The sequence below is a fragment of the Salvelinus fontinalis genome, chromosome 20 (genome assembly GCF_029448725.1).
Source record: "Salvelinus fontinalis isolate EN_2023a chromosome 20, ASM2944872v1, whole genome shotgun sequence".
NCBI lineage: Eukaryota > Metazoa > Chordata > Actinopteri > Salmoniformes > Salmonidae > Salvelinus > Salvelinus fontinalis.
In genome coordinates, this window is record NC_074684.1 from 44,372,746 (window position 1) to 44,397,476 (window position 24,731).

General features: G+C 43.3%; 1 protein-coding gene across 2 annotated transcripts in view; it reads left to right on the top strand.

Moving 5' to 3' along the window:
* LOC129817861 (neuronal acetylcholine receptor subunit alpha-2-like) overlaps window positions 1–24,731 on the top strand; it is a 47,098-nt gene that overhangs the window by 19,232 nt on the left and 3,135 nt on the right. For both annotated transcript variants that reach the window (XM_055873455.1, XM_055873456.1), the window contains exons 3-7: window positions 551–595; window positions 4,743–4,852; window positions 14,711–14,912; window positions 17,522–17,744; window positions 21,870–22,238. In XM_055873455.1, coding sequence (XP_055729430.1) covers window positions 551–595; window positions 4,743–4,852; window positions 14,711–14,912; window positions 17,522–17,744; window positions 21,870–22,238 — 949 coding nt within the window. The remainder of the gene's footprint in view (window positions 1–550; window positions 596–4,742; window positions 4,853–14,710; window positions 14,913–17,521; window positions 17,745–21,869; window positions 22,239–24,731) is intronic.

The following is a 24,731-nucleotide window of genomic DNA, read 5'->3' on the forward strand; positions in this document are numbered from 1 at the left end:
ACAGGACAGTAGCTCTCTGGGAACAGGGTTGGAGAGCGCTGGTGTAAACCTACAGGACAGTAGCTCTCTGGGAACAGGGTTGGAGAGCCCTGGTGTAAACCTACAGGACAGTAGCTCTCCAGGAACAGGGTTGGAGAGCCCTGGTGTAAACCTACAGGACGGTAGCTCTCCAGGAACAAGGTTGGAGAGCCCTGGTAAACCTACAGGACAGTAGCTCTCTGGGAACAGGGTTGGAGAGCCCTGGTGTAAACCTACAGGACAGTAGCTCTCCAGGAACAGGGTTGGAGAGCCCTGGTGTAAACCTACAGGACAGTAGCTCTCTGGAAACAGGGTTGGAGAGCCCTGGTGTTAACCTACAGGACAGTAGCTCTCCAGGAACAGGGTTGGAGAGCCCTGGTGTTAACCTACAGGACAGTAGCTCTCTGGGAACAGGGTTGGAGAGCCCTGGTAAACCTACAGGGTTTCCCTCTACCCCTGTATTTCTCTATATTCTTGTCAGTCTTTTGCCTCCTCTGTTTTTTCGTTGACCTTTTTCTTTTCCTTTCTACAGGACGAGAAGAATCAGATGATGACCACCAACGTCTGGCTGAAACAGGTGATTCAGTACATTCAGTATATAGTGCATGTGTGTGACAGGTGTTTCAGTACATTCAGTGTAATTTTCATTAGGATCCCCATTAGCTAACACCGTAATGCTAGCTAATCTTCCTGTGGTCCAACACCAATTAACAAGACATTACAAACAAATACAAATTAAGACTTCAAACATTCAACAAGTAGACAATACAGACAATTAAAATACCTGACAGGAAACACATTTAACATTCATTTCCTGTCCAGTCACATCTCATTAGATGTTCTTTCTACTTCCTGTCCAGTCATATGGTCCATCACATTAGATGTTCTTTCTACTTCCTGTCCAGTCATATGGTCCATCACATTAGATGTTCTTTCTATTTCCTGTCCAGTCATATGGTCCATCACATTAGATGTTCTTTCTACTTCCTGTCCAGTCATATGGTCTATCTCATTAGATGTTCTTTCTATTTCCTGTCCAGTCATATGTTCTATCACATTAGATGTTATTTCTATTTCCTGTCCAGTCATATGGTCTATCTCATTAGATGTTCTTTCTATTTCCTGTCCAGTCATATGTTCTATCACATTAGATGTTATTTCTATTTCCTGTCCAGTCATATGGTCTATCTCATTAGATGTTCTTTCTACTTCCTGTCCAGTCATATGGTCTATCACAATAGATGTTCTTTCTACTTCCTGTCCAGTCATATGGTCTATCTCATTAGATGTTCTTTCTATTTCCTGTCCAGTCATATGGTCTATCACAATAGATGTTCTTTCTACTTCCTGTCCAGTCATATGGTCTATCTCATTAGATGTTCTTTCTATTTCCTGTCCAGTCATATGTTCTATCACATTAGATGTTATTTCTATTTCCTGTCCAGTCATATGGTCCATCACATTAGATGTTCTTTCTATTTCCTGTCCAGTCATATGGTCTATCTTATTAGATGTTCTTTCTATTTCCTGTCCAGTCATATGTTCTATCACATTAGATGTTATTTCTATTTCCTGTCCAGTCATATGGTCTATCACATTAGATGTTCTTTCTACTTCCTGTCCAGTCATATGGTCTATCACATTAGATGTTCTTTCTACTTCCTGTCCAGTCATATGGTCTATCACATTAGATGTTCTTTCTACTTCCTGTCCAGTCATATGGTCTATCACATTAGATGTTCTTTCTACTTCCTGTCCAGTCATATGGTCTATCACATTAGATGTTCTTTCTACTTCCTGTCCAGTCATATGGTCTATCACATTAGATGTTCTTTCTATTTCCTGTCCAGGCATATGGTCTATCACATTAGATGTTCTTTCTACTTCCTGTCCAGTCATATGGTCTATCACATTAGATGTTCTTTCTACTTCCTGTCCAGTCATATGGTCTATCACATTAGATGTTCTTTCTACTTCCTGTCCAGTCATATGGTCTATCACATTAGATGTTCTTTCTATTTCCTGTCCAGTCATATGGTCTATCACATTAGATGTTCTTTCTACTTCCTGTCCAGTCATATGGTCTATCACATTAGATGTTCTTTCTATTTCCTGTCCAGGCATATGGTCCATCACATTAGATGTTCTTTCTATTTCCTGTCCAGTCATATGGTCTATCTTATTAGATGTTCTTTCTATTTCCTGTCCAGTCATATGTTCTATCACATTAGATGTTATTTCTATTTCCTGTCCAGTCATATGGTCTATCACATTAGATGTTCTTTCTACTTCCTGTCCAGTCATATGGTCTATCACATTAGATGTTATTTCTATTTCCTGTCCAGTCATATGGTCTATCTCATTAGATGTTCTTTCTATTTCCTGTCCAGTCATATGTTCTATCACATTAGATGTTCTTTCTACTTCCTGTCCAGTCATATGGTCTATCACATTAGATGTTCTTTCTATTTCCTGTCCAGTCATATGGTCTATCACATTAGATGTTCTTTCTACTTCCTGTCCAGTCATATGGTCTATCACATTAGATGTTCTTTCTACTTCCTGTCCAGTCATATGGTCTATCACATTAGATGTTCTTTCTACTTCCTGTCCAGTCATATGGTCTATCTCATTAGATGTTCTTTCTATTTCCTGTCCAGTCATATGGTCTATCACATTAGATGTTCTTTCTATTTCCTGTCCAGTCATATGTTCTATCTCATTAGATGTTCTTTCTACTTCCTGTCCAGTCATATGGTCTATCACAATAGATGTTCTTTCTATTTCCTGTCCAGTCATATGGTCTATCTCATTAGATGTTCTTTCTACTTCCTGTCCAGTCATATGGTCTATCACATTAGATGTTCTTTCTATTTCCTGTCCAGTCATATGGTCTATCACATTAGATGTTCTTTCTATTTCCTGTCCAGTCATATGGTCTATCACATTAGATGTTCTTTCTACTTCCTGTCCAGTCATATAGTCTATCACATTAGATGTTCTTTCTACTTCCTGTCCAGTCATATGGTCTATCTCATTAGATGTTCTTTCTATTTCCTGTCCAGTCATATGGTCTATCTCATTAGATGTTCTTTCTATTTCCTGTCCAGTCATATGGTCTATCTCATTAGATGTTCTTTCTATTTCCTGTCCAGTCATATGGTCTATCGCATTAGATTTTATTACATTTTTTTCTTGAAAGTGGATTTACTTTTTGCCTGAGAAATATGGATTGGTAAAGAGTTCCTTACAGCTATGGCTCTATTTTAAACTGTATATTTAAGGTGATATGTCCTTGGCTTGGGTTGTCTTAGCTGACTGTTCTGGAGGCCCTCCCTGACTGTGGTGATTTCATTCTGCCTTCCCAGACATGTTCTGGAGGCCCTCCCTGACTGTGGTGATTTCATTCTGCCTTCCCAGACATGTTCTGGAGGCCCTCCCTGACTGTGGTGATTTCATTCTGCCTTCCCAGACATGTTCTGGAGGCCCTCCCTGACTGTGGTGATTTCATTCTGCCTTCCCAGACATGTTCTGGAGGCCCTCCCTGACTGTGGTGATTTCATTCTGCCTTCCCAGACATGTTCTGGAGGCCCTCCCTGACTGTGGTGATTTCATTCTGCCTTCCCAGACATGTTCTGGAGGCCCTCCCTGACTGTGGTGATTTCATTCTGCCTTCCCAGACATGTTCTGGAGGCCCTCCCTGACTGTGGTGATTTCATTCTGCCTTCCCAGACATGTTCTGGAGGCCCTCCCTGACTGTGGTGATTTCATTCTGCCTTCCCAGACATGTTCTGGAGGCCCTCCCTGACTGTGGTGATTTCATTCTGCCTTCCCAGACATGCTCTGGAGGCCCTCCCTGACTGTGGTGATTTCATTACGCATAGAGGAACAGTTTCTGGGAAGTGTATACTGTGTGGTCTTCAAGACATCCACATCCTTCTGTGTGAACTGAAGGCTTGTTTTAATGTCTTGTACATCTTCAGTCAGGTCATCCAGCCGTTTGTTGGTCGACTCCATGGTCATTTTGTAGGAAGCTTTTTAAAGTTATTTTCCTGCTGAAGTATAATTTCCTCATAGAAAACTTTCTGGTTCTCCAAGAGTTCATGTACTTGCCAAGCAGAGATGTGATCCTCGTCTTTTTCCGGAGGCATGATAGTACTAATAGTAGGAAGAGCCCGCTATTCACTCCGTGAAATGAGAAACGCTGGCAGTAGAAAACTCTGGAAATTGGTAGTCCTAAAAACCAAGATAAATAGAAGTGCGGCCCTAGCAACAAGGGCTAACCAGTTAGCGTGCTTGGTATCCAGCAATAGTAGACCAGGTTGCCTAGCTTGATAGCTAGCAGTCAGGCTAGCTGCTTAGCCAATGTTGTACCACCTTGTTTGAGCAAGGATCCTGGGAAATACAGTATATCAGCGGTCCCAGCGTTAACGCTAACTACGTCCCAGGATCCAGATATGAATAGGACAACTATTGTAAACTTTTATTATCTAACTAGGTAGTTTATTGTTAAAGTAAAACAAACCGAGTCTCTAGTCTTGATGCAGAGTTTCCTCTAGGATTTTGCCTAGAGGAAACCCTGCATATATATATAGTATGTGTGTGACTGAGGTGTTTTAAGTATGAATTACGGTAATTAGTTCGTTGAGGATTAATAGGCTCTTTATGATGAGACCTCGGGACCTGAACAACCTCTCGTCTCCTTGTGTATGTTCTCCTCTTAGGAGTGGAATGACTACAAGCTACGCTGGGCGCCGTCTGACTATGACAACGTCACATCCATCAGAGTCCCGTCAGAACTCATCTGGGTCCCAGACATCGTCCTCTACAACAAGTGAGTGACAGAAAAACTTTGTCCGAAATTGTTGTCATTAACGTAAATGAACAGTAGAGTTCAGGTGACTCCACTTCTAGGCCTATTTCAATGGTTAAATGTCGCCATCTACTGGATTCCTGAATCATAAGCTTAACATCAGACATGGTTTACATTTGAGACATTTAGCAGATGCCCTTATTCAGAGCGAATTACAGGCACAATTAGGTTTAAGTGCCTTGCTCAAGGGCACATCAACAGATTTTTCAACTAGTTGGCTCATGGAGTCAAATCAACGAACCTTTCAGTTACTGGCTCTAAATGCTCTAAACCACTAGGCTTCCGTTTCTCAAAAGTAATTTCCCGCTACAATGAACTGACAACTGTGATCTCATCTACAAGTTATAGAGCATGCCACCACTGAGGATTTCATAGATGACATGAGTCAATCTACGGTTTCTGTTAGAGTGTTAATGATTAAACAGCAGCTGTAGGCCTAATCTTGATACAGTTCTCATCTTAAACAGCCATCCCATCCCCAGTAATATACTGCCATGTTATCCTGATCCTAGCCATCCCCAGTAATATACTGCCATGTTATCCTGATCCTAGCCATCCCCAGTAATATACTGCCATGTTATCCTGATCCTAGCCATCCCCAGTAATATACTGCCATGTTATCCTGATCCTAGCCATCCACAGTAATATACTGCCATGTTATCCTGATCCTAGCCATCCCCAGTAATATACTGCCATGTTATCCTGATCCTAGCCATCCCCAGTAATATACTGCCAAGTTATCCTGATACTAGCCATCCCCAGTAAAAAACTGCCATGTTATCCTGATCCTAGCCATCCCCAGTAATATACTGCCATGTTATCCTGATCCTAGCCATCCCCAGTAATATACTGCCATGTTATCCTGATCCTAGCCATCCCCAGTAATATACTGCCATGTTATCCTGATCCTAGTAATATACTGCCATGTTATCCTGATCCTAGCCATCCCCAGTTATATACAGCCATGTTATCCTGATCCTAGTAATATACTGCCATGTTATCCTGATCCTAGCCATCCCCAGTGATATACTGCCATGTTATCCTGATCCTAGTAATATACTGCCATGTTATCCTGATACTAGTAATATACTGCCATGTTATCCTGATACTAGGCATACTCAGTAATATACTGCCATGTTATCCTGATCCTAGCCATCCCCAGTAATATACTGCCATGTTATCCTGATCCTAGTAATATACTGCCATGTTATCCTGATACTAGGCATACCCAGTAATATACTGCCATGTTATCCTGATCCTAGCCATCCCCAGTAATATACTGCCATGTTATCCTGATACTAGGCATACCCAGTAATATACTGCCATGTTATCCTGATCCTAGCCATCCCCAGTAATATACTGCCATGTTATCCTGATCCTAGCCATCCCCAGTAATATACTGCCATGTTATCCTGATACTAGCCATCCCCAGTAATATACTGCCATGTTATCCTGATCCTAGCCATCCCCAGTAATACACTGCCATGTTATCCTGATCCTAGCCATCCCCAGTAATATACTGCCATGTTATCCTGATCCTAGTAATATACTGCCATGTTATCCTGATCCTAGCCATCCCCAGTGATATACAGCCATGTTATCCTGATCCTAGTAATATACTGCCATGTTATCCTGAAACTAGCCATCCCCAGTAATATACTACCATGTTATCCTGATCCTAGTAATATACTGCCATGTTATCCTGATCCTAGCCATCCCCAGTAATATACTGCCATGCTATCCTGATCCTAGCCATCCCCAGTAATATACTGCCATGTTATCCTGATCCTAGCCATCCCCAGTAATATACTGCCGTGTTATCCTTATCCTAGTAATATACTGCCATGTTATCCTGATCCTAGCCATCCCCAGTAATATACTGCCATGTTATCCTGATCCTAGCCATCCCCAGTAATATACTGCCATGTTATCCTGATCCTAGCCATCCCCAGTAATATACTGCCATGTTATCCTGATCCTAGCCATCCCCAGTAATATACTGCCATGTTATCCTGATCCTAGCCATCCCCAGTAATATACTGCCATGTTATCCTGATCCTAGCCATCCCCAGTAATATACTGCCATGTTATCCTGATCCTAGCCATCCCCAGTAATATACTGCCATGTTATCCTGATCCTAGCCATCCCCAGTAATATACTGCCATGTTATCCTGATCCTAGTAATATACTGCCATGTTATCCTGATCCTAGCCATCCCCAGTTATATACAGCCATGTTATCCTGATCCTAGTAATATACTGCCATGTTATCCTGATCCTAGCCATCCCCAGTGATATACTGCCATGTTATCCTGATCCTAGTAATATACTGCCATGTTATCCTGATACTAGTAATATACTGCCATGTTATCCTGATACTAGGCATACCCAGTAATATACTGCCATGTTATCCTGATCCTAGTAATATACTGCCATGTTATCCTGATACTAGGCATACCCAGTAATATACTGCCATGTTATCCTGATCCTAGCCATCCCCAGTAATATACTGCCATGTTATCCTGATACTAGGCATACCCAGTAATATACTGCCATGTTATCCTTATCCTAGCCATCCCCAGTAATATACTGCCATGTTATCCTGATCCTAGCCATCCCCAGTAATATACTGCCATGTTATCCTGATCCTAGCCATCCCCAGTAATATACTGCCATGTTATCCTGATCCTAGCCACCCCCAGTAATACACTGCCATGTTATCCTGATCCTAGCCATCCCCAGTAATATACTGCCATGTTATCCTGATCCTAGCCATCCCCAGTAATATACTGCCATGTTATCCTGATCCTAGCCATCCCCAGTAATATACTGCCATGTTATCCTGATCCTAGCCATCCCCAGTAATATACTGCCATGTTATCCTGATCCTAGCATTCCCCAGTAATATTCTGCCATGTTATCCTAATCCTAGCCATCCCAGTAATATACTGCCATGTTATCCTGATACTAGTAATATACTGCCATGTTATCCTGATCCTAGCCATCCCCAGTTATATACTGCCATGGTATCCTGATCCTAGCCATCCCCAGTAATATACTACAATGCTATCCTGATCCTAGCCATCCCCAGTGATATACAGCCATGTTATCCTTATCCTAGCCATCCCAGTAATATACTGCCATGGTATCCTGATCCTAGCCATCCCCAGTAATATACTGCCATGGTATCCTGATCCTAGCCATCCCCAGTGATATACTGCCATGTTATCCTGATACTAGCCATCCCCAGTAATATACTACCATGTTATCCTGATCCTAGTAATATACTGCCATGTTATCCTTATCCTAGCCATCCCCAGTAATATACTGCCATGTTATCCTGATACTAGCCATCCCCAGTAATATACTGCCATGTTATCCTTATCCTAGTAATATACTGCCATGTTATCCTGATCCTAGCCATCCCCAGTAATATACTGCCATGTTATCCTGATCCTAGCCATCCCCAGTAATATACTGCCATGCTATCCTGATCCTAGCCATCCCCAGTAATATACTGCCATGTTATCCTGATCCTAGCCATCCCCAGTAATATACTGCCGTGTTATCCTTATCCTAGTAATATACTGCCATGTTATCCTGATCCTAGCCATCCCCAGTAATATACTGCCATGTTATCCTGATCCTAGCCATCCCCAGTAATATACTGCCATGTTATCCTGATCCTAGCCATCCCCAGTAATATACTGCCATGTTATCCTGATCCTAGCCATCCCCAGTAATATACTGCCATGTTATCCTGATCCTAGCCATCCCCAGTAATATACTGCCATGTTATCCTGATCCTAACCATCCCCAGTAATATACTGCCATGTTATCCTGATCCTAGCCATCCCCAGTAATATACTGCCATGTTATCCTGATCCTAGCCATCCCCAGTAATATACTGCCATGTTATCCTGATCCTAGTAATATACTGCCATGTTATCCTGATCCTAGCCATCCCCAGTTATATACAGCCATGTTATCCTGATCCTAGTAATATACTGCCATGTTATCCTGATCCTAGCCATCCCCAGTGATATACTGCCATGTTATCCTGATCCTAGTAATATACTGCCATGTTATCTTGATACTAGTAATATACTGCCATGTTATCCTGATACTAGGCATACCCAGTAATATACTGCCATGTTATCCTGATCCTAGTAATATACTGCCATGTTATCCTGATACTAGGCATACCCAGTAATATACTGCCATGTTATCCTGATCCTAGCCATCCCCAGTAATATACTGCCATGTTATCCTGATACTAGGCATACCCAGTAATATACTGCCATGTTATCCTTATCCTAGCCATCCCCAGTAATATACTGCCATGTTATCCTGATCCTAGCCATCCCCAGTAATATACTGCCATGTTATCCTGATCCTAGCCATCCCCAGTAATATACTGCCATGTTATCCTGATCCTAGCCACCCCCAGTAATACACTGCCATGTTATCCTGATCCTAGCCATCCCCAGTAATATACTGCCATGTTATCCTGATCCTAGCCATCCCCAGTAATATACTGCCATGTTATCCTGATCCTAGCCATCCCCAGTAATATACTGCCATGTTATCCTGATCCTAGCCATCCCCAGTAATATACTGCCATGTTATCCTGATCCTAGCATTCCCCAGTAATATTCTGCCATGTTATCCTAATCCTAGCCATCCCAGTAATATACTGCCATGTTATCCTGATACTAGTAATATGCTGCCATGTTATCCTGATCCTAGCCATCCCCAGTTATATACTGCCATGGTATCCTGATCCTAGCCATCCCCAGTAATATACTACAATGCTATCCTGATCCTAGCCATCCCCAGTGATATACAGCCATGTTATCCTTATCCTAGCCATCCCAGTAATATACTGCCATGGTATCCTGATCCTAGCCATCCCCAGTAATATACTGCCATGGTATCCTGATCCTAGCCATCCCCAGTGATATACTACCATGTTATCCTGATCCTAGCCATCCCCAGTGATATACTGCCATGTTATCCTAATCCTAGCCATCCCCAGTAATATACTGCCATGTTATCCTGATCCTAGTAATATACTGCCATGTTATCCTGATCCTAGCCATCCCCAGTGATATACAGCCATGTTATCCTGATCCTAGTAATATACTGCCATGTTATCCTGAAACTAGCCATCCCCAGTAATATACTGCCATGTTATCCTTATCCTAGTAATATACTGCCATGTTATCCTGATCCTAGCCATCCCCAGTAATATACTGCCATGTTATCCTGATCCTAGCCATCCCCAGTAACATACTGCCATGTTATCCTGATCCTAGCCATCCCCAGTAATATACTGCCATGTTATCCTAATCCTAGCCATCCCAGTAATATACTGCCATGTTATCCTGATACTGGTAATATACTGCCATGTTATCCTGATCCTAGCATTCCCCAGTAATATACTGCCATGGTATCCTGATCCTAGCCATCCCCAGTAATTTACTACCATGCTTTCCTGATCCTAGCCATCCCCAGTGATCTACAGCCATGTTATCCTTATCCTAGCCATCCCAGTAATATACTGCCATGGTATCCTGATCCTAGCCATCCCCAGTGATATACTGCCATGTTATCCTAATCCTAGCCATCCCCAGTGATATACTGCCATGTTATGCTGATCCTAGTAATATACTGCCATGTTATCCTGATCCTAGTAATATACTGCCATGTTATCCTGATCCTAGTAATATACTGCCATGCTATCCTGATCCTAGCCATCCCCAGTGATATACAGCCATGTTATCCTGATCCTAGCCATCCCCAGTGATATACAGCCATGTTATCCTTATCCTAGCCATCCCAGTAATATACTGCCATGGTATCCTGATCCTAGCCATCCCCAGTGATATACAGCCATGTTATCCTTATCCTAGCCATCCCAGTAATATACTGCCATGGTATCCTGATCCTAGCCATCTCCAGTAATATACTGCCATGGTATCCTGATCCTAGCCATCCCCAGTGATATACTACCATGTTATCCTGATCCTAGCCATCCCCAGTGATATACTGCCATGTTATCCTAATCCTAGCCATCCCCAGTAATATACTGCCATGTTATCCTGATCCTAGTAATATACTGCCATGTTATCCTGATCTTAGAAATATACTGCCATGTTATCCTGATCCTAGTAATATACTGCCATGTTATCCTGATCCTAGCCATCCCCAGTGATATACAGCCATGTTATCCTGATCCTAGTAATATACTACCATGTTATCCTGATCCTAGCCATCCCCAGTGATATACTGCCATGTTATCCTAATCCTAGCCATCCCCAGTAATATACTGCCATGTTATCCTGATCCTAGTAATATACTGCCATGTTATCCTGATCTTAGAAATATACTGCCATGTTATCCTGATCCTAGTAATATACTGCCATGCTATCCTGATCCTAGCCATCCCCAGTGATATACAGCCATGTTATCCTGATCCTAGCCATCCCCAGTGATATACTGCCATGTTATCCTGATCCTAGCATTCCCCAGTAATATTCTGCCATGTTATCCTAATCCTAGCCATCCCAGTAATATACTGCCATGTTATCCTGATCCTAGTAATATTCTGCCATGCTATCCTGATCCTAGCCATCCCCAGTGATATACAGCCATGTTATCCTGATCCTAGCCATCCCCAGTGATATACTGCCATGGTATCCTTATCCTAGCCCTCCTAATAGTTTTCTTCTCATCTAAATTTATTCAACTTTCACGGCTGAATGTATCAGATTAAACTGCTAGTATTTAATGATTGGGTTTCACCTCATCAAGCTCTTCTGTATGATCACCATCAGTTAGTGAAAATTAAAAAGGTGTGTGCGTGTGAGAGATTTGAGGAAGAGGTAACGATAGACTCATCATTATATCTCTAGCTACAGCTATTAGCAGCTCGTCTTAAAGCCATGATCAGGGACGTGTAGCTCTTCAGAGGAGGAGCTAAATTACAGACTGCAATAGAGGAGATAAGTTCTGGAGATTGTTCCTGGAGGATCATACCTCTCTACCAAAACAATGGCTCTGAGTCATGTGTGTTTTTGAAATGTCAAATCCCAGCTAGCACATAACGTTCTGAGAACCATCTGTTTCTTAGAGCTTGGTAAGAGTGTGGTTGTCCTATGGTTATTTTGTATACGACCTTCTGACAATGTTCTGGGAATGGTGCAGGAAAGTTGCTTGGCTTTGGAACATTCTCAGCACATTTATTAAGTTTTTCATTACTTTAAGAACGTTAAGAAACAACGTACTTCTGTGGTAATATTATTACTTCAGCATAACGTTTCCTAATGGTGCTATTTCAAGTCATGTTCTCAAATTGTTCTGAGAACGTTAAGAAAACTTCAGTAATGTTCAGAGAACGTTCTAAGAATGTTATTTAAAAACATACAGTTCGTTCTCAGCATCAACAAAACTCTATCCTCTGTCTTGTTAAGTGTGTTCAGGTGTGTTGGCCACGCCCGTTACTTGGCCACACCTGGTCTTAATGAGTGCTTGTTTGCTTTGAAATGGGGTCTGTGTGAATAGACTAAAAGTAACAGCTTCGTATGAGTTTAAAATAAACATGGCATGTTAGCTTCATCCTGGTGGTGCAGTGGACTAATTCCATGCATAGAGAACAGAAGATCATATGTTTCATTCTCACTGATGTGCCACAAATTAAAAAGTGCCACATGATTAATGCCAAAGTAACCTTCACATAACGTAACCTTCACATAACCGATCATTTCCGTTCTCAGAACGTTAATAAAACCTCTCAGGAAACCTTTCAGCGAACCAGAGTAAAACGTTCTCAGAACCTCACTGGAACCATAGTAAAACGTTCTCAGAACCTCACTGGAACCTAAAAATGTACATTCCCTGAACAGGCAAAATTTTCACTTCTGTTCTGAAAAACATTAAAAAGACTCAGTTTTATCAGTCAGAAAATGTATGGCTTCATTACCAGAACCAATGGGAAACCAAAAACGTATGTTCCCACAACTTCCAAACAACCAAATATGCTAGCTGGGCAGTGGCCTGAACAATATTTTGAGGGAGCTAACTTTTCTATTTACCAGATTGACAGAGTTATGTATTGGCTCACCCTGATCGTTTCATGAATAATCTAAACACTATTTTTATCATGGTTTGATTATTAATGTAACGTCTACAATAATTCACAATGTTTAACACTGTGCAACCATAATACTTTGACCAACAGGTTGGTCCAAACAAGTATTGTAATTGGTTGAGAAGCGTGCAATAAATATATATATATATAATCTGTCTGTAAACAATTGTTGGAAAAATTACTTGTGTCATGCACAAAGTAGATGTCCTAACCGACTTGCTAAAACTATAGTTTGTTAACAAGACATGTGTGGAGTGGTTGAAAAACGAGTTTCAATGACTCCCACCTAAGTGTATGTAAACTTCAGCTGTATGTTTACAGCGGGTAGGCCTGTGATGCAAAAATTGGCTACTTGTTTTTTTATCTTAGAAACCACTGTCTCATCAGCCAGGCAACTCATTAACTTTATCTCACTGTAAAAATCGTCTGTAAAAATACAAATTGTCACCATAACACTGACTATTTACTTCTATCACCCACTATGACGCTATGCAAGCTCTTTCCTCTTTCTAGTTAATGTTAGCGAACTACACAGCTAACACAATCACTTCAAACTGAACCCGGAGAGACAGGAAACCAGCTGCATTTCCTTTGAGCTGTTATTCTATTGCCACGTCTTTGTATATATCCAGAAACATTATGCTGATGCATGGTTTCGACAGTATGTCCTCCTGACATGTTAATATAGTCCGGTGGAGAGCGCTAGTCAAACTTGAAACAATGCTTCAAAGGTCGGAGGCAGACGGCAACTTTTGTACCTCGTTGTTGCAAACCCCTAATGCTAACTAGGCAAGTCATTTAAGAACACATTATTTTCAATGACGGCCTAGAAACAGTGGGTTACCTGCCTTGTTCAGGGGCAGAACGACAGATTTTTACCATGTCAGCTCTGAGATTCGATCTTGCAACATTTCGGTTACTAGTCCAACTCTCTAACCACTAGGCTCCCTGCTGGTTACTAGTCCAACTCTCTAACCACTAGGCTCCCTGCTGGTTACTAGTCCAACTCTCTAACCACTAGGCTCCCTGCTGGTTCCTAGTCCAACTCTCTAACCACTAGGCTCCCTGCTGGTTACTAGTCCAACTCTCTAACCACTAGGCTCCCTGCTGGTTACTAGTCCAACTCTCTAACCACTAGGCTCCCTGCTGGTTACTAGTCCAACTCTCTAACCACTAGGCTCCCTGCTGGTTACTAGTCCAACTCTCTAACCACTAGGCTCCCTGCTGGTTCCTAGTCCAACTCTCTAACCACTAGGCTCCCTGCTGGTTACTAGTCCAACGCTCTAACCACTAGGCTACCTGCTGGTTACTAGTCCAACTCTCTAACCACTAGGCTCCCTGCTGGTTACTAGTCCAACTCTCTAACCGCCCAATAGTTAAATTTTCTGTATATTTGCTCCGGCAGTAGGCTACAAGTATAGCCTGGCACTAAATTCAGCACCACGGACAGCGCTATCACTATCGGCAGAAGCACTAGCTGTGCCTGCCCATAGCAACCCGCCAGAATAAACGGTGCCAAGCGAACTAACGACCTGAGGGTTTGGCTGGTAACGATGCCAAGTATCTACGGTTACTCGCGACAACAGCAACACTGCCGTGCAACAAAAAAAAGAAGAAGAAGAAGAAGTAGTTTAACCTCTAATTCTGCTCTCCTCTTCACCCTCCAGTGCGGACGGTGAGTTCGCCGTGACCCACATGACCAAGGCCCATCTGTTCCACAATGGGAAGGTGCGCTGGGTACCCCCGGCCATCTATAAGTCCTCCTGTTCTATAGACGTTACCTTCTTCCCTTTCGACCAGCAGAACTGTAAGATGAAGTTTGGCTCTTGGACTTACGACAAGGCTAAAATAGACTTGGAACGCTTCGAGGTATGGGGTGGGGGGGGGGGGGGGGGGGGGGTATCAAATCAAATCAAATCAAGCGATGTTGTAAATGTGTTGTAGAAGATGTGAATGACGTGGGTAACGTGTGTTTATTTGTTGAACAGATCTTGAACCAGGCTACTGTGTATGTTCTTGCTAACTCCATTGCTGTCTGGGAGCTAGCTTTCCATCCAATTGGCCACAGATTTTCATGTTAATATTCTAGAATCCGCATAAAGAAAATAGGACAATTTTCCCCACCAGTGGTTTTTCCACCAAACAGACTTGTCGACTAAAATCAGTGCGTGATGATGTAGTGCACACAAAATGTACTTTTTCCCATTTAAGTTTTCCAAGTACAAAATTAAACATTTAAAGTTCAATGTGTTTCCATCGCATTTTATAAGGGTCAATTTTGTCACGAAACAAAAAAAAAACTGTTTCGTAAAAATAGCAAATGTGCCTACTCTGGTCTCTGCTCTAAGCCAACAGCTCGCAGACACAGTGCGGGTAGGCTGCTATACGTGATGACGTCTCTGCTCTAAGCCAACAGCTCGCAGACACAGTGCGTGTAGGCTGCTATACGTGATGACGTCTCTGCTCTAAGCCAACAGCTCGCAGACACAGTGCGGGTAGGCTGCTATACGTGATGACGTCTCTGCTCTAAGCCAACAGCTCGCAGACACAGTGCGGGTAGGCTGCTATACGTGATGACGTCTCTGCTCTAAGCCAACAGCTCGCAGACACAGTGCGGGTAGGCTGCTATACGTGATGACGTCTCTGCTCTAAGCCAACAGCTCGCAGACACAGTGCGGGTAGGCTGCTATACGTGATGACGTCTCTGCTCTAAGCCAACAGCTCGCAGACACAGTGCGGGTAGGCTGCTATACGTGATGACGTCTCTGCTCTAAGCCAACAGCTCGCAGACACAGTGCGGGTAGGCTGCTATACGTGATGACGTTATTATGGATAGGCGCATGAGAACATGTTCATTTGTCGAATGGCAGTCAAGCAATCGATCATCATGTAACCACAATAACACATTCAATACTTATTGGAAAGGAGCATCAAAGATCACCGTGCACTTTCACCACCCAGTGAAGTTCATCATTATTATTATTGTCATTATTTCATCTGTAGCCTAATAAATTGCATTCTTTCTCGATTCAATAGTGGCAGGACCATACCATTTATAAATCACACACACAATATCATCGCGTGACTCCCAAGTTTCCTTTCGATACGATGGTTATTATATCAATATTTGCGCATAGAGGCTTTTTCCACCGCCATTTCTCACATACTACATTTTACCGACACAAAGGAAAGGTATTTTATGCGCAAATATAATAACCATCGTATCAAAGTAAACTTGGGAGTCACGAGATGACACGTGTGGTCCTCCCACTACGACTCGTCAGGAAAGTATACCGTTTATTGGGCTACAAATGAAATAAATTACGGTCAATTTGACAAGGTGGTAAAAGTGCACAGTGATGAGCTTGATGATCCTTTCCAATACAAATCGAGGGTCTTATTCTGGTGACATCATCATCGATGCTTGGCTACCGATTGACAAACCTCGCTCTTTTGTCAATAATCATCTCAACGTGAAGGATATACCTAGAGGTGGAAAAAGTACCCAATTGTCATACTTGAGTAAATGTGAAGATTCCCTTTTTAATAGAAAATGACTCAAGTAAAGTGACAATCACCTAGTTAAACACTACTTGAGTAAAAGTCTAAAAGTTTTTGCTTTTAAATATTCAAAATGGGGAAATGGGAAGGGGTCTGAATACTTTCCCAAAGCAGTGTACTTAAGTAACAAAATTAAATGTAATTGCTAAAATACTTAAGAATCAAAGTAAAAGTATAAATCATTCCTTATATTAAGCAAACCAGATGGCACGATTTTACTGATAGCCAGGGGCACACTCCAATACTCAGACATAATTTACAAATGAAGAATTTGTGTTTAGTGAGTTCGCCAGATCAGGGGCAGCAGGGATGATTCTCTTGATAAGTGCATGAATTCTGACAATTGTCCTGTCCTGCTAAGCATTCAAAATGTAACGAATACTTTTGGGCGTAAAGGAAAATGTATTGAGTAAAAAGTACATAACATTTTCTTTCGTTGTCAAAAATATAAATAGTAAACTACAAATACCCCCCCCAAAAAACTACTTAAGTAGTACTTTAAAGTATTTTTACCAAAGTACTTTACACCACTGTCTTCACTCGCACTCTAGCTGATCTCTAACCGCAGCATGTATTTTTAATGTGCAATACGTCATCACGCACAGCCTTTCATCCGCAGCAAGTCAAACAGATCTGGTGGGAAAATGCGTACATTTGCATGAAAATCTGTCGCCAATTGACTGGAAACGTGGCTAGTGTCAAGACACACAGAGAGCAGAATCACACTGGCACCAGACAAGTGTGACAAAGGAACACTTAAGAGCATCACCATCCCCTTAGAACACGACAGACCCGAACCCCTATATTAAAAATACACTATGATATAAGCTTATAGATGACTTGTGAAGCATCTCTGTAGTTCTCGTGACGCCATGTGAGGTCTTTATAGAGTGGGACGGTTGATCTCTATCCCCTAGAACACTGTGGACCTGAACAACTACTGGGAGAGTGGAGAGTGGGCCATCATCAACGCAGTGGGAACATACAACACCAAGAAGTATGACTGCTGTCATGAGATCTACCCTGATATCACCTACTTCTTCATCATCAGACGGCTGCCTCTCTTCTACACCATCAACCTGATCATTCCCTGTCTGCTCATCTCCTGTCTGACAGTCCTGGTCTTCTATCTCCCCTCAGGTAGGTCCTAGTCTCCCATCTCCCCTCAGGTAGGTCCTAGTCTTCTATCTCCCCTCAGGCAGGTCCTAGTCTTCTATCTCCCCTCAGGCAGGTCCTGGTCTTCTATCTCCCCTCAGGTAGGTCCTAGTCTTCTATCTCCCCTCAGGTAGGTCCTAGTCTCCTAGTCTCCCCTCAGGTAGGTCCTAGTCTCCCATCTCCCCTCAGGTAGGTCCTAGTCTCCCATCTCCCCTCAGGCAGGTCCTGGTCTTCTATCTCCCCTCAGGCAGTTCCTGATCTTTTATCTCCTCTCAGGTAGGTCCTAGTCTTCTATCTCCCCTCAGGTAGGTCCTAGTCTCCCCTCAGGTAGGTCCTAGTCTTTTATCTCCCATCAGGTAGTTCCTAGTCTCCCCTCAGGTAGGTCCTAGTCTCCCATCTCACCTCAGGTAGATCCTAGTCTCCCCTCAGGTAGGTCCTAGTCTCCCCTCAGGTAGGTCCTAGTCTTCCCTCAGGTAGGTCCTAGTCTCCCCTCTCCCCTCAGGTAGGTCCTAGTCTCCTCTCAGGTAGGTCCTAGTCTTCCCTCAGGTAGGTCCTAGTCTTCTATCTCCCCTCAGGTAGGTCCTATTCTCCCCTCTCCCCTCAGGTAGGTCCTAGTCTCCTCTCAGGTAGGTCCTAGTCTTCCCTCAGGTAGGTCCTAGTCTCCCATCTCACCTCAGGTAGATCCTAGTCTCCCCTCAGGTAGATCCTAGTCTCCTCTCAGGTAGGTCCTAGTCTCCCCTCAGGTAGGTCCTAGTCTCCCCTCAGGTAGGTCCTAGTCTCCCCTCAGGTAGGTCCTAGTCTTCCCTCAGGTAGGTCCTAGTCTTCCCTCAGGTAGGTCCTAGTCTCCCATCAGGTAGGTCCTAGTCTCCCCTCAGGTAGGTCCTAGTCTCCCCTCAGGTAGGTCCTAGTCTCCCCTCAGGTAGGTCCTAGTCTTCCCTCAGGTAGGTCCTAGTCTCCCCTCAGGTAGGTCCTAGTCTCCGCTCAGGTAGGTCCTAGTATCCCATCAGGTAGGTCCTATTCTCCCCTCAGGTAGGTCCTAGTCTCCCCTCAGGTAGGTCCTAGTCTCCCATCTCCCCTTCAGGTAGGTCCTAGTCTCCCCTCAGGTAGGTCCTAGTCTCCCCTCAGGTAGGTCCTATTCTCCTATCTCCCCTCAGGTAGGTCCTAGTCTCCCCTTTGGGTAGGTCCTAGCTAGTAGCGTGAAGCTAGTAGCGTTTCAATTGGTGCCATCACTCAGAACGTGAAGTATTTGTTGTTTTCCTTGCTCTACAAGAGCCACTGCTTTTTGGGAGCAATAACTAATGATGCGTTGTTGGTGACAGTTGTTCGATGTGTTCAGAGGGTCCCTGGTTCGAGCCCAGGTTTGGGCAAGAGAGACGGAAGCAATACTGTTTCAATTTTTAGCTAACGTCCCCATCTAGTGGAGGTTTTGGAACATCACAGGTTGATACAACTGAAAATAGTCCAGATTTCACATACATATTGTATATATATATATATTTTTATGTTAGTAAAAGTTACAAAAATTCAATAAAATGTTAAATGAAATTAACAAAACAAATACATTTCTCAAAGTTGACGATTCACAACGGGCAGAAAATAAAACGCAAACATATCTTTTGTCAACCAAACATGACGTAATATATTTCTGCATCCATACTGCATGCAAGCAGAAAAAACGGTATTTTCAAAAGCAAATTAAATCCAAGTTCCAAAACACTATGCCCTATCATAGATGAACATCAACTGAAAAAAAATGTACATACTATTTTAGTCAATCAGTAAAGCTACAGACAGTTTAGATAGAAGTCTTAGTCGAGCACTGGGAGAGGAATGGGAGACAAGGGGTCATTCCTGCAGGACCTGAATCTCAATACCAGAGGCTTTCTTTAAGTTCTATCCAGAGAACAAAACAGCAGAAAACACACCAGACAACATGACAGGCCATTCTATAGAAAACCTCAAAGATGAAATTGTTGAAACAGGGTTTAATATGGACAAGATGATTTATGTCAAAGGACTATTTATGACCTGATTCCATTGCAGTTGACAGATCTGAAGGACAGAATGTGTGAATGTAATTTATGGTTTGCTCCAATTGGCCTATGGATGGATTGGTGCCCTCGTCAATATTAGAAATAGATCTATCAAGTCTTTTAGATCTGTGAACATTGAAGGTGTGGAAGCTAGGGACCTAAATGGAACTAAAAAGGAACCAATCCCTGTGATTCTCACCTGCTGGTGGGTGGTTCTTCCTGGTTTTGTAAATAGTACCTATGGCAACCATGATGGTCTGTGCCACAAAGACAACTATGTCGATGGACAACTGGACACTGTTTCTGGTACCTGGACAATAGGACAGACATTGATCAAACACAAACCTTGAGGTCTTAATACACATAAACTATGTTTTAAGTGAGAAGTAGGGAAGGTCTGAAGCTGAAGATGTAAAGCAAGGTTTGTATAGAGGATGCTAATTACCAATGGTCTTTTATCCATGTATAATGTTCATGAGATGAAAAAACTTCCCCTCTGAATTTAATCATTTCTAGTTGTGCATAAATTAAGACTTTGGTTGTTCAGACTAAATAACATCTTACCAGGTGCACCTGGAGAAGTGGGATTTGGCATCACAGAGGGAGCAGGACTTGGGCCTGTTGGCCACGTTAGAAAATGGGTGAATATCAGTGGTGGCTGGTGGCACTTAAAATTAGAAGATGGGCTCACAGTAATGGCTGGAACGGAATAAATGGAATGGCACCAAACACATTAAACATGTGGTTTCCATGGTGATACCATTCCATTCCAGTCATTATTATGAGCCTGTCCTCCCCTCACCACCCTTCTCTGGAATACAGACAACCAACATGCAGTCAAAAAAGGCTGATTTATAACTACTTGATGAAATGGTATCGATATCTATGTGACAGTGTCTACCTGAGAATGTGGAGGTGAAGTCCAGGAAGGTCTTCACTTTCTCCCTGGTTCTCCGCCTGACAACTCCACTTACTGTTGTTGTCCTTCCTCTGGAGAGTCACAGTCAGAGTGATGTCACAGTCAGAGTGATGTCACAGTCAGAGTGATGTCACAGTCAGAGTGATGTCACAGTCAGAGTGATGTCAGAGTGATGTCACCGTCAGAGTGATGTCACAGTCAGAGTGATGTCAGAGTGATGTCACAGTCAGAGTGATGTCAGAGTAATGTCACAGTCAGAGTGATGTCACAGTCAGAGTGATGTCACAGTCAGAGGGATGTAACAGTCAGAGTGATGTCACAGTCAGTGGTCTTTGTGAGCTGGTATCCGGAGTCTCCCTGCAGCTCAGTACCTGTCTCATTAACACCCAGCTCAGACTATCATATAAGAAACAGCTTCCAGTTCCAGCCCAGATGGTCTGAAAGCACCTGAAGGTCACTGGTCATATACCAGTAGGAGTCACTGTTCAGGCAGGAATCATTTGACTGTGGCTTCACATTATATTTCAATATAGGTAGGTATGTCTTTATTTAGGTTCATGGCCTGACATTTCAACAATGACATTGATTCAAATATACAATTTTACTGTCAACATTGAAACAAGTTCAAATAAACTATGACTAAACAAATATGATATTAAACATAATTCCAAACCACCTGATATGTACAGTTGAAGTCGGAAGTTAACATGCACTTAGGTTGGAGTCATTAAAACTCATTTTTCAACCACTCCACGAATGTCTTGTTAACAAACGAACAAAAAAGTTTTTCTTCTAACTAAATGTGTGAAAAGCCTAATCCTTTACTGTAAATAGATAATTTGTGGTTAAACTGAAATACTATTTATGAACATTTCTCTCTGCCCAACATTAGAAAAACAGAAGTGGTCTAAGCTGAAGGACCAGTGTGTGTGTGTGTGTGTGTGTGTGTGTGTGTGTGTGTGTGTGTGTGTGTGTGTGTGTGTGTGTGTGTGTGTGTGTGTGTGTGTGTGTGTGTGTGTGTGTGTGTGTGTGTGTGTGTGTGTGTGTTTGTTTTGGGGGGGTTGGATTGGGAGCAAAAAATACACATTTCCATTTTCTGCAAGATAATAAATAAAGTCTGTTTGTTTCTTCTTCTCCTCTTTTTCCTCGTTGTTTCAGACTGTGGAGAGAAGATCACTCTGTGTATCTCCGTCCTCCTCTCCCTCACCGTCTTCCTGCTCCTCATCACAGAGATCATCCCTTCCACCTCCCTGGTCATCCCTCTGATCGGAGAGTACCTCCTCTTCACCATGATCTTCGTCACTCTCTCCATCGTCATCACCGTGTTTGTCCTCAACGTCCACCACCGCTCCCCGGGGACCCATAAGATGCCTCGCTGGGTCCACTCTATCTTCCTGGACCTGATCCCCAGGTGGCTGTTCATGAGGCGGCCTGCGCCGGACGGACGGAGACGCAGGTTGTTGATGCTCCAGCAGGGGGCAGCGGTGGCATGGCACCAGGGACGGACCATCACCGCCAGACCAGCAGGTTAGATGCTGATAATGATGAGGACCACATGAGAAATAAGTCCCTAGAGTCTGTGTGCATCCCAAATGGCACCATGTTCCCTCTATGCTGCCCTGACCAGGACAAATGTCACCCGGTTCCCTATATACTGCCCTGACCAGGACAAATGGCACCATGTTCCCTCTATACTGCCCTGACCAGAACAAATGGCACCATGTTTCCTCTATACTGCCCTGACCAGGACAAATGTCACCATGTTCCCTCTATACTGCCCTGACCAGGATAAATGGCACCATGTTCCCTATATTCTGCCCTGACCAGGATAAATGGCTCCATGTTCCCTATATGCTTCCCTGACCAGGACAAATGGCACCATGTTCCCTCTATACTGCCCTGACCAGGACAAATGGCACCATGTTCCCTCTATACTACCCTGACCAGGACAAATGGCACCATGTTCCCTCTATACTGCCCTGACCAGGACAAATGGCACCATGTTCCCTATATGCTGCCCTGACCAGGACAAATGGCACCATGTTCCCTCTATACTGCTCTGACCAGGACAAATGTCACCATGTTCCCTCTATACTGCCCTGACCAGGACAAATGGCACCATGTTCCCTATATGCTTCCCTGACCAGGATAAATGTCACCATGTTCCCTCTATACTGCCCTGACCAGGACAAATGGCACCATGTTCCCTCTATACTGCCCTGACCAGGACAAATGGCACCATGTTTCCTCTATACTGCCCTGACCAGGACAAATGGCACCATGTTTCCTCTATACTGCCCTGACCAGGACAAATGGCACCATGTTCCCTCTATACTGCCCTGACCAGGACAAATGGCACCATGTTCCCTCTATACTGCCCTGACCAGGACAAATGGCACCATGTTTCCTCTATACTGCCCTGACCAGGACAAATGGCACCATGTTCCCTCTATACTACCCTGACCAGGACAAATGTCACCATGTTTCCTCTATACTGCCCTGACCAGGACAAATGGCACCATGTTCCCTCTATACTGCCCTGACCAGGACAAATGGCACCATGTTCCCTCTATACTGCCCTGACCAGGATAAATGGCACCATGTTCCCGCTATACTGCCCTGACCAGGACGTATCACCACCACCACTACCAGATGAGTTTCTTTACATTTTTAACCAGAAAGTCCCATTGAAGTCAGACAACCTTTTTCCTAAGTGAGACCTGGGTCCATATCCACAAAGAGCCTCTTCACTCTTAAGAGTCCCACCTAATGGACAGATATTTAGGAGACCTCATGAGCTGTCCTCACCAGTTAAGAGTTGAGGCCTAATTCATAGTATATGCTTAAGTACTTATAAACACTAGGATAATACATAGTTTCTTTAAATTTTTCCATGAACCTAAATCATGTTATTTCAAGTTGTCCCTTTGGAGACATGCTAAAGCGATTTAGACTAGATGAACGGGAGTGATCAGCACGCCGGATAAAGAAATCACAGGCCGCAGGGCTTTTGTTTTTTTCAATTCATTGGTTCATGGACTCTACAAGGTGTTGAAAGTATTCCACAGGGATGCTGGCAATGTTGACTCCAATGCTTCCCACAGTTGTGTCAAGTTGGCTGGATGTCCTTTGGACAGTGGACCATTGTTGATACATGAAACCCATCATTGTTGCAGTTAATGGCACACACCGGTGCGCCTGGTACCTACTACCATACCCTGTTCAAAGGCACTTCAATCTTTTGTCAAAGGATTCGCAGACCATGAGATACAAAATTATCTGGTCTGATGAAACCAAGATTGAACTCTCAATGCCAAGCGTCACGTCTGGAGGAAACCTGGCACCATCCCTACGGTGAAGCATGGTGCTGGCAGCATCATGCTGTGGGGATGTTTTTCAGCAGCAGGGACTGGGAGACTAGTCAGGATCGAGGGAAAGATGACCAGAGCAAAGTACAAAGAGATCCTTGATGAAAACCTGCTCCAGAGCATCCAGGACCTCAGACTGGGGTGAAGGTTCACCTTCCAACAGGACAATGACCCTAAACGCAGGAGTGGCTTTGGGAAAAGTTTCTGAATGTCCTTGAGTGGCCCAGCCAGAGCCCAGACTTGAACCCGATCGAACATCTCTGGAGAGACCTGAAAATAACTGTGCAGCGACGCTCCCCATCCAACCTAACAGAGCTTGAGAGGATCTGCAGAGAAGAATGGGAAAAATTGCTTTAATCGCTGTCAAAGGCGCTTCAACAAAGTACTGAGTAAAGGGTCTGAATAGCCATAAGAAGTTAAGTCATATTTCAATTTAAAAAATATATCTAAATTAGCAAATAGTCTTGTTTGCTTTGTCATTGTGGGGATGTTGTTTTGGCGGCAGCGTAGCCTAGTGGTTAGAGTGTTGTATTAGTAACCGCAAGGTTGAAAGTTCAAATCCCCGAGCTGACAAGGTACAAATATGTCGTTCTGCCCCTGAACAAAGCATTTAAACCACTGTTCCTAGGCTGTCATGGAAAATAAAAACGTG